Raw genomic sequence first — 15578 nt, forward strand, 5'->3', positions numbered from 1 at the left:
AGAAAGTAAGAACACTTACACACTTTTATATTATAATTACTTTTCTAATGAATTCTTCTTTATAACTGTTTATTTTCACAAATTATGACAAATTATAATTATAAATTTTTTTAAAACAATATCTTTACTACACATTAATGCGCAGCATGCAAAATTTATTGAGGGATGAAATACATACCCACTAACATATGGTTTGCATTCTCCACGTTCTTTATCCCAACCACAGTAAGGATCTTGAATGCAACGAAGGCAGTTTGCAAACCTTCCTTTGCACATAACAAGATCAAACTGCCGCAACACATAGTCAGAAGAGACGTACAGAGATTTGTGCTGAAAATTAAATTTATGAACATTATAACACTTGTACATTTATTTATACATAATTTAATGCTTTATATAATTCATTTATTACTACTTACAAAAAGCTTAATGCTTTATTGTCATCTTATAATTGTCATCTTAATAATTCATAAATTCATTAAACAATAATAAAGTGTGCAATATAGCAGTTTTTAGTTTTGAGATGGAAAGACACATAAAAGTAAAATAACAATTTAAAAAAATATCAGTTCTTTTTTTTATGCAGAAGTGAAAAATGTAGAAATTAAAAACATCTCTATAATCCAAGGGAAAAAATTTCATTCAAATTAATTAAATATATAGGTACTTAACACACAAAATTATGACAAAACAAAAGCAAACATAAAATGTTTCAATAAAGCTGATTTCTCATATGAGGGGGGGGGATCCTTAAAATAATGTATGCAATATCCTGTCACTAACCACCGTATCAATAAGGTATAACAAAAGATATTTCTTTCTAACATATTAGATATTTATATGAATAATATGTTTTGAAAAAAATATATACATTTCTCTGCAAAAAAAGAAATTGTAATACCATGAAAAAATTGCTTATAATGGGGGAAGGGGTAACTGGAAAAAGTGAATTTTAATTTTAAACATTTGCAACTAACAAATAGCTAAATGTATAGGATTGGATAACTTGCATTATAGCAAAGCATGCAAGAGCTACCTGACTAAGGGAAGGAATGGCTTTCTGGAGAATTTTCTTATGGAAACTGGCTTGTAACCACATTGCACATGGAGAAAACCATGGCAAACTATATAAGGACTCAGTAAACATCGTGGCCACTATTTTGGATCATACAATCATAAGAATCAGTTCTGTATTGGAAATGAATCAATAACTAGTGAAATTCTATCTTCAGACAATGATCACAGTTCTCTGGTCATCCTTATTGCAAAGATGTTGATTAGCATTCACTCAAACATGTTTCAGAGATTCCTGACTGGCAACAGATCTAACTGTATTTCAGGAAAATATACTGCCCAAGAAAACACCTGAACACTAATGCGAAGGATACCTGCTGATGTTAGTTGTGGGTGGACTACGCTCGTACTGGAAAGTGCTATTTGGTACATAAGTTGTAGTAATGCAGCACCTGAGGAGCATACTGGCATGTTTTTAATATGCTTATTATATTAAATTAGAGGATACCAGCTACCGATGTTGTGGTCCCATCATTGCAAGCTGAATGATGCTTAACAATAACAGAAAGATAAGCATGACTGCCATGTAACTTAAAACACTCATTTAATAATTAGAATTGCTAAGACATGTTGAAACCCACTCACCTAAAATAGTTCTGGTGCAAGTTTTACTCTAAATATATGATCACATCACTGCGTACATTCATGATGATGGCTTGACAAAGAATGATGGCCTTGACAACAAATCTGCCTCATCAATTGACAAAAATGTCTGTGTTGATACAGGATCATTAAAACTTTTCAATATATCTTACAGAATGCTACCATTTGTAGATTAAAAGTGCATAACTTAATGATAACACCTGGATCAATTTACATGCTGTGATATTTATCTTACAGCTTGAATCTCAATTTAGGTTGTCACACTGCCTTCTTCTATGCTCTTAGTCTAGCCCACAGCTGTTGCATAATGCTGAATTTCTGCCAATATACATTATTAAAACAAACTGGCTGTTTGTAGGCTTGTAGTTAAACCATTACTAAACAATTTGAAAATGTTACAAATATTATCTCAAAGTAATTTTTTTTTACTGTGGCACAAACAAAGAGAATGAGGGAAAAGAGGCATTTACTTTAGAGAAAGTCTTAAAACTTTTTTTTTTCCCCCAAATTAAATTAGTTTAACAAACTAAAATTATGTTAACATTCTTCATCACAATTTCAATGACGTGTAGAAAATAAATAAGCAAAAAATTTCCATTATTTATTTTCTACACATAATCTCTGTTGTACAGTATTGCAGTTTTCTCCATGGAGTGGTGTATTTCAAATGGCAAATTAAACAAAGATATACCTTGCTGGATATTTCAATAGCTCTGACAGGATCAGGTACTGTAGCCTCAAATATATCCACTAAATTAGAATGCTCTTCACCAAGTCGATCATACCATTCTACTAGTTTATAGACATAACCTTCAGCTAGAAAGATTTTTAAAAATATATAATTACTTAAAAGTTATTTAAAAAATAATACTTATGTGTGAAGAATTAAAAAAATATTATTCATTAATTTTTTTAAAAAATTTAATTATTGGCTGCATTTTCTTAATCAATACATCATTTACTCTAAATATATATTTATCATACATTTTATTTTTACTTCCAACAGCATAATTTTCTTGTTCATTCTGTGTACTTATTTCTACCAATAAACAAATTTTAGATAGCATTTTTAACCCCTTAACTGCCGCGGGCGTATATATACGCCTTGCTCAGCCGATGCGTTAACTGCCCCAGGCGTATATATACGTCCTTCCAAACTGCTATCATTTGCTTTGCGCTGCTACACCTAAAATTATTCGCAAAGTTAACGCATCGGCTGCGCATCTGGGGCAGTTAACGCATCGGCTGAGCAAGGCGTATATATACGCCCGCGGCAGTTAAGGGATTAAAAAGACTGGTGTTTTATACATATATACATAAAGACATTTTCTGCAAAAATAAGTTTATAAAAATACCTGTTTCAGAAAGGGATTAACTTATTGTCTATGATTACATCATTCATCATTTAATAGCAGTGTAGAAAAAGAAAAAAATTACAGAGAGTACCTCAAAAGAGGAAAGAAAGGAAATACACATTAAAAAACAATGTTATACTCAATTTAAAAAGGCTGAAATGAGATGTATATTGCATCACCAGATGGCTGAATTTAAATGTTTCTTATTTTTACAAAATTATGTTATTTTGAAGCTAGAGCTAAAAGAGAAATTTTTTTAATGTTTGCACACAACTAGAAATCAGAATAATTTTTGTAATAAAAAAATGCATACTTAATATATGTAAAAAGAAGATGGAATTCTTTCTCTGAAATTACAAAATGGTTGGCATTATATCAAATTTCTTATTATAACAGATACTTCGTATTTAAATTCATAAATATGTAGTGATATCATGAAAAATATATAACACAGATATAATTTCAGAATACACATAGAAAACATATGCCAGAACCATGTACAACAAACAAAAGTGGTAACTAACTACATAACAGAACTGCAAAAAGCATAAGAATGTATATATGAAACGTTTTAATATTTGAGAAATGTTGCAACATAATTAAAGTCAAAAAATTCAGTGGTACATCCTGTAATAGGCCAATTTCAAATGGCCCTAAATGTTTCTGTGATGGCAACTTGAACAAAGAAACATCATTTAAATTTTTTGAAGGTATAAAAATTTCTAAAAAATGCTGCATAAACTGTGAGCGGAAAGAAAAATCATTTGCTTTTGATGAAAAATTATAGCAAATATTTGATAATTCGAAATAAATTTTATACAAAACTCTACTGTTTTCCAAGACAACTAATACAGGTCCTTCTTAGTAAGCAGGGAAGGGAATTGCTTTCGAAGAAGGAATATTAATTAATTGAGAATTGAAAATAGACCAACAATTGGAACAAATTTAGCAAGAAATACCACAGGAGACCACCTGGGAGCTTTATCAGTCTATGCCATGTCGTGTGGCAGCTTGTATCCAGGTTAGAGTTGGGTCAACACCTTATTGAGCTTGTTATTTTGTAATTATGTAAATCTGAAATAAATCATTCATTGTTCTGAAACTTTAACCATTTTCTATTCTGCACATAATCTTGCTATCCGCCAATTTCTGTGTCCATCGGACAACTCCTTCTTAGTGAATCGATTCTTTTTTTGTTATAGAGTGTATCTGAAAACTACATAGTACCATGTAGTCAACGTTGTTTTTTGGTGTCTTCCTTTTATTCTTTTGTCCCCTGTTTCGGAGAAAGTCTGCCATGATGATAATTTTTTTTTCTAATACGGAGAATACATATACACATATATGATGTTTATATTGCTTTTAGTGGTAGTTTTAACACACCTTACTCATATAAAATTTATCATCAAATTTATATTTAACTTATGTAGGCAACTTCAAATAATAATACTTACTTGAACCTGCATAGTAGACAGTATAATGTACTCCATCAACTTCTATCATGTCAACCACAAGACAAGTGAATATGACATCTCTCTTGTAATACACGGGTTTAGCATTATCATGAGAAACAGCTGAATCCATTAAGGGATGGCCACGTATGAAATTCAAAACTGAATCTGGAAGTGTTTGTGTATCATTGACACACAAACCTGGTCTAGGTTCTGGAACTTTGCTGGTAAGCACTGGCAACCACGCAGATGATGAAGTAGCTTGTTCCTTAAATTTTCCATTAAATACTTCTTGTATGGAATCTAAGCTGTAGCTACATATTGCTGATCCCATCAGTCCATTCCTATATAATGTTTAAAATATGTAAAAAATTAGATATGTAATAAAATATGACAAAATCAAAAATAAAATACATAAAGTTATGTACAGATGGATGAGACATCCACCCATAAACTGATTCAAAGAATCGATTCACTTTACTGAATAAGCAAATGGTGAGTCATCAAAAAGAGTGGTAGTTCTTTCAGAGTCGACCCATAGAGAGTGGAAGTGCACTAAAAGTTCGAGTCCCATTTTAGAGAAGAAAAGAATGTATATCCTCCCATGGCAAAAATGGGGTTTAATTTTCATCATTCTCAAAATTTTTGAATGTTTTTGATTCTAGAGCTTTAATATTAGTTCTATGTGAAAGAGGTTTTAGGGAATCCAATACAAAGTTAGCAGTTCGATTCAGCAGATCCCATGGCTCCTTTTATTCTTTCTGCTCTACACATCAGCATCACTCCTAGTTCTCGATTCACTCCCCATTCTCATTAATAATTGTTCTGTAAATTTTCATATTAAAAAATTTATAATTATCAGCAAGGAAACACATGAGCCTATCTACTGCAAATTCTTTCTTTCACAGATATATACATACATTTGGAACATATTATTATTACAAATACAAGTAAATTTATAACAGCTATTTAACAAGTGGCACCATTAATAAATAAATAAAATCTTTTAATGAAAATAAGAATTAAGAATCTCATAGCAAGAGGTTAACAATTTTAATTCTGTATAACTTTATTTCTCCTTTCAGTTGAATAAATTGATAAGATTTTATTTTGAGGAATTTTTTTTTTTTCATAACCTTTGTTTTTTTCTTTTTGTTATGGGTTTCAAAATCAAAGAAAATTATTTTGATAAAATTAATACTTTTTAATAATAATAATAAAGTGGTATGTGAAACAAAAATATTACTACCATCAAACATGAACACTTCAAATTAAAATTCCTGAAATTTCGGTTTATGCTTCAATAATTATCTTTTAGGAATATTAATGCATTAATCTGCAAGCATATAAAAATTCCTTACATTTGCAATAATTTTTTTCAGGATTTTTTTTAATTTGCAGTATATCTACCAAACATGTAAGTGAGATCCATAACTCAACAGAAATAGACTGAACTATAAAGAGCATTCTGAGTACAAAAAACTGTAGAAAACTGAAGAAATTCAGTTCCAGTTCTAGCCATATTTAATTAAATATCAAAACTTAAACTGGAAGCATTACTGAAAAGTTAATGACATTTGTTGTGCAATTCTATTTAGAAGATTAAATATATTCTAAATAGAATTGCACAACATTGCAGAATTAGTTTACAATGAGAGAAAAAAAAACTATGCAGAACTAAACTAGATTTACAAGATTTAATGATGAAATGTCAGTTCAAAATATAGAAAATAAATAATAAGCCATATTAATTGTATTCGTTTGGCACCTAATAATAAATACAATTTATTTTTCCACTCATATTAATATTTAAATATGAGTAATTTAACTTAAATCAAAATTCTGAACATTTTCTAAATTTTCATTGCATAACAGTTTTCCTTTAACATATATTCCAAGCAAAGTAATTTAAGTTAAAAAGAGACACATTTCTGAAATCAGAAGACGAGAAATTGTTTCAAGCAGTCATCCTTTAACAGTAAAAGCTTAACTAACCCGCATACTCAGAAATTGCTGATTATTCCAGATAGTAACTGGAAAAAGAGCAGTGGGCGAGATTGTAGCCGTTCTTTAGATTTCTCGGCTAAATAAATGATTCTGACATTTTGATATGTGCATCATATAAAAATAGACCATTCGGAACTCAAAAATATTCTGCTTAGAAAGCACAGTAAAACTCTTTTAAGTGTTCATAAACAAATCTCAGACTGAACATCAAAATTAATTATCTCTGCAAAACACCACAAACATTATTGAGCAATACGTGCGGCATAATACTTTCACATGCATGGACCTTATAAGAAATAGACTAACCGAAACGGGTTTTCTCCCTCGTCTGAGGTGTTCCCGGCTGTCACCTTGATCACATCCGGAGGAGTAGGGACGATTTGCAGAAATTTAACACTGGTTGCCTATTGCAGCGTGTATAATTGTCAAGAAAAAGCTGGTTGTAGTGCCTCATTTCACAAATTAGAATTTCTACATACTTTTATTTTTCAAATTGAGATTGATTTTTAAAAATTTAGCATATTTATCAAGCATAATTAACGTTCCAAATAATTATAAAGCTATCGCATGCTTTCAGGACTGGATATTTTTTTAGCTTTTCCTATGCTGTGAGGAAATTTGTAACTACTTCTTTTAGAAAATAATATTTTAAATCTGAACTAATAGAAACTTTCAAACAAGCACTTTTCTCTTGCAATTTTTATGCTTTTTATTGATGTAAATAAGTAAAAAATACTAAAATATTTAAAAACGAATTTTTGAAAATTGTGTTTAAAATTCTAAATCGTGCTGCTTTTTTAAAATTATAGATGAGTATTATAGCACAATTTCTACAAAGGAATTTTATTTTAATTATATTTCATAATACATCATAGTGATAAACATGTTTGACTCCTTAAAAATATTTATACATTTAATTCTAATATTAAAATTGTATTTAACCAGAATAATTAATTTTTCTTGTAATTTATAATGATTATTTTTTTAATTTATTTTTAGTTCTTCATAAGATTTTTTTATTTACAGTTAATTTAATTTATTAGCCCAAAGGGACAGTAGCCTAGAAAGGCTGTTAGTTTCGAAGCGGCATTTTGCGCTGTTTTACTATAACTGTCCGTGTCTCCTTGCAAATTGTTGTTACCAAATATTATCGCCCTGTATTATATGTAAAGAAATTAAATAATGAAGAATCTGCATGAATACATGTATGTTTCTTGCACTGTGACAAAAACGACAGTATCTAGAGCCATCAAATTTTGAATAATGTAATCCTCCACCCGAACTTGGGCATCTGGACGACCGAATTTCGAATTTGTTTTAATCTGTTTCATATTTTGTAAAACTTTAAAGAATTTTTGATTAACAAACTCAACGAGTTCAGAGCGAGCACTGTACGGAAAATAACAGTTTTATCTCTAGCACGGAAATTCTAAAGATATGCTGTTTTCAAATGTATGTGGTTTACGGGCAAAGAACATGATATTCATTAAATATAGGTAACACACAAAACTTTAAAAAAAAAGGTTCCTTTTTGGGCGTAATATAAAATCTGAGTTCTTCTAGATTTTATTTTTTTTCCTTCATTACACTCAGAAAATTTTATGCTCCGAATTTTATGAATTATTAAAATAACTAATTCACTTTACTGCCAATAATTTAATGATCATATAATCAAATAAATGATTGTTTTGTAATGTTACTACAGTTTGGAAAATAACTGCCTGAAATTGTTCATTAAATTAAAAAAAAAAAAAAATTATTAGATCTTGTTTAATTTTACCTTATTTATTTCAAAGCATCGCATACTATCAATCTTATTTAATTTTACTTTATTTTTACGCAAAATTAAGTTCATAAATTTTGTGCTTAGAGTTTTTACCGTTTTACCAAAGTAAAGATGTTTGTACAAGAGTTACACGTAAAAAAAAAAAAAAAAAAAAGTTGGAAAAAACTGTGGCTTTTATAATCTCATCACTATACAACGTATCACATTTAATAATTAAAAAGAGTTATGTGATACAAACGCCATAGGTTTCAGTGTTAAAGTAAACCAGATCGTCCCTACTCTTTCTTGCTAACATGTCGGTGACGCGCGCTCCACCCACTGGGTTAGTCTATCTCTTATAAGGTCCATGTTCACATGTGATATTACGCAATCTGAATCAACAGCTGTCGGTATTCGGAGAATAAAGAACTAAATAAAGGAAAAGAAAGAGACTTACTAATCTGGGGTGTTTCCGATTCTAATTTTCAACAGAGTGCGTTAAATTTTCGGAATAGAATCAATTTTCCCTTGGGTTGGGTAGACCGCAAAAACTTTTAGTCCTATTCAATCCAGATTGGACAGTGACCAAAAAAAAAAAAGTCTGCTGCTTCAATACTAGAGATTTTGCGGAGAAAGGGGAAAACCTATCAACCTCCGTACTGTGTAATGTATAGGCAAAAAAGAAAAAAATATTTTGACTATTCGATTACTTTCCTTTTATTTAAGCCATTCCGAATATTATTCCTTAGAAATCTAATCTGTGTAAAAGCACACCCATTTTTGGAAGTTTATCTATGCTTCAGCAGTTACTGCAACTATATTATTATAAATATTCATGCATATGCTCATAATAAAAGCATAACGATCATAATAAACACGAATATGAACTGACCACACGGAACAAAAATGCAAATTATTAAAATCTTGATAGAAATCCAAACGTGTGTAGTATTTGGGTGGGAGGAAAAGAATACCGAATGTACCGGAATTTTCGACCGTTTTCGCAATTCTTTTACCAATAGAACGACGTGCACCTGTCTGTACTCTCGCACGCACCATAGGTTACATTAATGCAGAGAAAGGGGGGGAAAGCAATTTCTGGGAGTATGATTCACCATCTGATGTTGCATATAAGGAAGAAAAGTTGTTTATTTAGTTTCGGCTTTGGTACGGGAAAAAAATGTGCATTTATTAAAAAAAAGCACTAAAAACAAAAAAATAAGGGCTTTAAAGAAAAAATAAGCACCTATAAGGGCCTTTATATTTTATTTTCAAATATAAGGACTTATAAGCACTTGTAAGGACTGCTACGAACCCTGTTATCACTCTATCTGTCCTTCAAATATTTCATTAAAAAAGAGAAAATGATAATTCAGAAAAAATTAGTTTTTCATTTTTGCAATGCTTTCAAAAGTGATACAAAGAGAAAAATCTCTCTCTCATTTTATTACATAACTTGAAATACACAATTATTCTGTGAAAGTAATAACACCATAAAACAATAGTTACACATACATATGCATACAAAACAATTAGAAATGAAAAACTTATGCCACTGAATCAGTACGGGAAAGAAATAAAAAACAAAATTTATGTCACTAGATCAATGCTAGATGCAATTACAAAATAATTATAGTGTTAAACGCAACTTTTAGTTTTTGCTGACATTTTAAAACATTCCACATACTTTGTCCATTTACTAAATATGCTCTTCTTATCCAATAATTTAATAACTTAGCCTTTTTGAGTAAAATTTTATACACAACACATAAAAATAGATTTTTTGTTGCTATTAAGTCTTATTTATTTGTTTAAAAAAATTGTGTCTTTTATTTGTTTTATTAAATGACAGACAAATGTTAAACATTCATTTATTTGCATGAATATTTTATTATTAATTACTAATGCAACAAAATATTTAAATTTTATTATAATAATAAAGAATAATCTAAAATAATAATTAAGAATATCATGATTTTAACATGAAGAGAAAAATCCAGAAATGAAGTTTAATGATTTAAAAAATTCAACATACGTAGAAGTTGAAAAAACAGCATAAAATTTCCTTTCATCGTCAGGGTGCTTATACACATGCTCTACAAAGAAAAATAAATAAATTAACTTCAGACCTCAATTTTATATTTTAATAGAATTACTTATATTTAAAATGACAGGTTTAGAGAGTCAAATAAATGAACTTAAAATTCATTTAAAAATATCCAAAACAGCTTACGTATTTCATTGAAATAGAATGGAAATTCTCCTGGGATGGAGCAATTTAAACGTGCTTTAAGGAATGAAGCCCAATTTTTGTTCAAAATATTTTTACCTCCAGTATCACGCTAAGGGATGGGAAAAAAATATATTATATAAATATTTGGTAATCCATTTAAACTAAATGAAAATAAAACATATCAGACTATAACAACAATATACTAAAACATTCAGAAGTTAAAAAAATAAAAATAATACATACTTTACAAACTCTTGCAACTCTAGAATATATGTTTTTTCCACAGTTAATGTACTCTACAGCACTTTCTCGAAAGAAGAAATATACATAATCTCCAATATCATAAGATCCCACAAAATGAGGTTCTGAAATAAATGGAAATGTGAACAAACATAGGAAAAAAATTTAAGCTTTTAACATAGACACTATTAATAATAATAAAAAAAATTGTATACTCTTGCAATGAAAACTGTCACGAAGAAAAAAAAAATTTAAGTATGACACATTAATCGGTAATTAAGGTAAAAATCACTCCTAAGTATAGTCTACTACTATCAATAATGACCCTTCCAAAAGTTTATACATCTGCTGCATATATTATTTATATGATAAATATATATAAAGTTTAAAGCAACTTATTAACTAAACCTTAAATTATTTTTGATTAAATATTCAGTCTGTATAATAATATCACTTCTACAGTCTACTATATGTTTATTTTTACTAATGATACTTCTATTTGCTACATATATTTATTTGATAACTACATACAGAATTTAGAGCAACTTATTATCTAATTTTTTTTAACCTTAAGTTTCTTAAACAATGTCACATCTAACTATAGTCAGCTACATGTCTACTAATGTCACTTCTGTTTGCTACATATATTACTTATATAATAAATACATTTAGAACAACTTATTATCTAATTTTTTAACCGTACATTAATTTTGATAAAATAATTGGTCTGTAAAATAATATTATGGCAGAATTCCAGTAATCCATGACTTTTTAATCCATGAATGCCTGTGACCTGTACACAATTTTAAATGAATGAAAAAAAAAAAAAAAAAAATGCAATTTCAGAAACTTCAACATGGGAAATTTAACAGCCGTTTTTTCTGTATATGTACATTAAAAAAAAAATGCTTTAGCATATTTAAACTGTTTGCGTGTCAGTGTTCCAATACAATGCAATTTACTATATACATAATAACTGTTTTAGTTATTATGTATATAGTTGATTGCACTGTTAGTTCATTTTCACAGCAAAAAATTTATATAATTTAATAAACTATGCAAGGGGGTCATGTGGTGTCCACATAAGATCGTTTTTCTTATTAATTATATATAAAAGTAGAGATTCTGGAACCATTAAATATCACTTTCTGAAAATGGACTGCAATAAATAAATAAATGCAATTTTATAATGAGAATGTAAAAGCAATATAATTACTGAAACATCTTAAGATAGTTATCCCACATGATCAGTTAACACCTTATACAGAAACAAACAAACAAACAAACAAAAAAAAAAAAAAAAAAAAAAAAAAAAAACCAGATTTAATTCTTTGTACTAGAGTGACAATGTAAGATATTTTAAGATTATTATCTAAAAAAGTACAACTTATTTACACTTTAAATCAAGGAAATAATCACTTACTGTCAAGCCATTTTGAATCATATTTAATAGTTCTTTTGAATGGATGAACACTAGCTCCAGTGGTCAAATTATATAAATTTGTACGAAAAATTACAGTATCAGCTTTTGTGAATTCTGCAACTGTACCACTGTAGAGACCAGGAAGTCCTCCAGGATTTCCATGCTCTAAAGAAAGTTTAAAAAAGTAAATTTAGTGTAAATTAATCATACACTAATATAAAAAAATGGCACATGAAAATGATTATGTATGTGAATAATAATCATACACTAATATAAAGTGACCACATTTTCATTGAGACAAAGCAGACGAATAATTCAAAAAAATATATTTTATTATATACATTCATATACTTGTCTATAAATATACAAAAATATATTTATTATTAACAATTAGTAACTATAAAAATATTTGTAAAAAACAATTTGAATATATGTTTTTTAATTAATTTAATATTTTATTTTTAAAAAATTATGATTTTCTTCCAGTTATATTTTTTATTCGAGTGAATACTTTGCAATAGATTCGGATAATTTATTAAAATGTTGTGAAATTTCTCACATGAATTGGTCTAATTATATTTTAGCTTAAAACAGATTTTAAAGTTTTAATGTTCAACTGCAGTTTTTTTAATTGTCCATATTTTATCGATACTATAAAAAAAATACGTTCTGTTGCAGCATTTCTTCCTGGAAGGGAGAGCGTGTGTTCAACAATTTTCAAAATATATTATTCATAAGGAATATTATTCTGGTCAAAATGAAGGAATAACTCCGTCCATTTTTTGTCTGTTTCCACATTTGCAGACAACCAACATTTAATTTTTTCATCAGTAACACATCTTTTTACCAATGACACCTCATCAAAAAGATCATTTTCGCAAATATTATTCTTCAGAAAATAGTTACTAATATATGAAAAAGATTTTTTCACATATTCCCATAAAATCTCCTTTTTTAATGTCACCAAATGGAAATTTTTAATATCCTCGAATTGAACAGTCTGTTCATCAAGATATTCCCAGCAGTTATTATATTATAAAAATTTCTGACTTCTTTCAGAAAATCAGGTCGTTTAATATGGCACCTTGTTCTTCCAGCCTAGTAATGTCCTTTCGAATAACTAAAGGAACGTAATCATTATCAATTCTTTCTCGTAGTTTTGTTTTTAAATTATTGATTTTATTTGACACTTCCGTAATTGAAATTTTGTCCCCTTCAAAAATTTTCACAGCACTGTGAAATAACGTAGCTTGTTGTGGATGAACTGATGCCAAATTTATGATGTGTCATTTTCAATAAAGAGCTGCACTATTCTTGGACATTTATCTTGTGATAAAAAGTATGATTTTAATTATTTTTAAATATTTTCTACAGCTAGAAAAAGAGCTAGCCCATTGGTTTTGCTGTAACCAATAACTCTTTTATATTCGATTTCTGTGCTTTCACAAAAATCCTTCAAACTTTCGACATTCACAGTAAATATAATAAATAAATTTTTCAAATAATATTTTCAACATCCACTGGAAGTATGTCAGATGCTGTTTGAATAGTATTATGTAGAATGTGCACTGCACAACCTACTCGAATAATCTTTTAGTTCAAACGTTCGTTAAGTTTTATAAAAACGTATTGATGCCTCTTCTAGCTTTTCCACCAAAATTTGAGTTAGTGCCAACAATAAAATTATTTTCTCACATTAGGCAATAATTTTATTGTTCAAATTATTCTTTTCTAAAATAGTACTTATTGTATCAAAAATTATTTATGAAGTTTCACCTGGCCAGATGGTATAGTGGTTAGGGGAGCCTGACTGCAATACCGAAGGGTCTGGGTTCGAATCTCAGAGAAGGCATGGTTGTAACTGTCTGTCCCTTCATAGGAGGCAATGGTGGCTCACCTATTAGGTGCCTCTATAATAAAAAGACCACCACATCTGGCCTTAGTTATAGATTAATGGACTCTGTTACACAACTGTAACTGTTCACAAATCTGCCATTAGGGGGAAAAAAGTTTCACCTGGCAATGAAGCAAAATCTAATATTGTAATTTTAATTCCTGTTTCTGGATCAAAAAATCTAACAATTCTGAGAAATAATTTTATGTCTTTGTGGTTGAAAGCATCACAATATATGGACATAAAATGTGCATTTATCTAATTCTTTCTGCAATTGTGAAAACGAATATGGTAAAAAAACATTACAATTAATTGCTTCGGTTTTTGTCCTTGCATGTGCAAATTTTCTGTCATACAATGTTTTGATCATTTGCGACGCACAATCAATTGATCTGAAACTTTGATTATGATTTAAAGGAAATAGCCTTTCAGCTAATGCTAGCTGTTTCTCTGTTAACAATACGTATTCCTTGACGAGACGTAACGACAATAATCGAACACCACCGAGTAAATCTAACTCAATACATCGCCTAATTTAGTTTACTCTGCATGCAGTTTATGTTTTTTTTTATTTCTTTATATTCACTATAATAATTAATAAATAATAGGTAGTATATTTTTACAGTATATTTAAAATAAGAAATGCAGGTGTTTTCTAAAAAGCGGAACATTCTAAAAAATCGGCGGGATGCGGGATAGTTCTCCGAAAAGCAGGACTGTCCCGCCAAAATCGGGATGTGTAGTCACTTTACACTAATACACAAAAATGGCATGAGAAAAGGAATATGTATGTGAATAATGCAAAAATGTAAAACACCATTTTATAAACCATGAAACTAGGAATTTGTTGATTTCAGAGCACAATCAAATTCCATTACAATCCCATACTACAAGTTCCGAAAAACACTCTAGATTTTACTAGTATGACAGATCAAAGTGAGAGAGAGAACTTTCCTAGATAAACCTTCTTTTTTAAGGGTTGACGGCGAAGCAATAGAATTCCATATTATTAAAAATAAAGGAAAATAATTTTTTAATCATCAGAGTTATGATAGATATGCTTTAAATTAATATCGATTATTAAAATATTTTTTACTATTCACTAATTGCTGCCTACATGCTGTGGTACTGTTATAAAGATTAACACCTCTTCACATATGCTGAGCAGCCTACAGAAAGGTACTCGTACCCTTTAGGAAAAATCTCACACTTTCAGAGGTAAATAATGGTGGTCAAAGTAATTTAACTTATCTCTAATTAAATTAATACTTCTATCGTCAAAAAATGAATATTTGAGGAACGGAACCTGGTCAATAAGCCTTTAATTTTTTTCCCCCTACTAATGGTAAATAGAATTTGACTTAAGGTTAGATTAGGGTATTTGGAAATGGCAAAGCATATCATGGCTTTCTGTCTAAAGGCAAACATATCTTCATGAAAGACTTTCTATGGGAAACTAGCTTGTATTCATACCACACATGAAAAACACCCAGGCGACCAGACTTTTTTTTTTTGTTATTCGTTATACAATAC

At 29.2% G+C, this 15578-nt stretch overlaps 1 protein-coding gene across 8 annotated transcripts in view; it reads right to left on the minus strand.

Annotated features, from left to right (window-relative positions):
- Positions 1-15578, minus strand: part of LOC118196962 (semaphorin-2A-like) — a 745632-nt gene that overhangs the window by 21651 nt on the left and 708403 nt on the right. For all 8 annotated transcript variants that reach the window (XM_085810484.1, XM_085810482.1, XM_085810486.1 and 5 more), the window contains 7 exons: positions 12152-12316; positions 10732-10853; positions 10489-10597; positions 10291-10351; positions 4487-4827; positions 2369-2493; positions 179-330 (listed from right to left, as the gene is read on the minus strand). In XM_085810484.1, coding sequence (XP_085666610.1) covers positions 179-330; positions 2369-2493; positions 4487-4827; positions 10291-10351; positions 10489-10597; positions 10732-10853; positions 12152-12316 — 1075 coding nt within the window. The remainder of the gene's footprint in view (positions 1-178; positions 331-2368; positions 2494-4486; positions 4828-10290; positions 10352-10488; positions 10598-10731; positions 10854-12151; positions 12317-15578) is intronic.

The sequence above is a fragment of the Stegodyphus dumicola genome, chromosome 2, assembly GCF_044657685.1.
Source record: "Stegodyphus dumicola isolate Sdum_Otavi_A_Nest chromosome 2, ASM4465768v1".
Lineage (NCBI taxonomy): Eukaryota > Metazoa > Arthropoda > Arachnida > Araneae > Eresidae > Stegodyphus > Stegodyphus dumicola.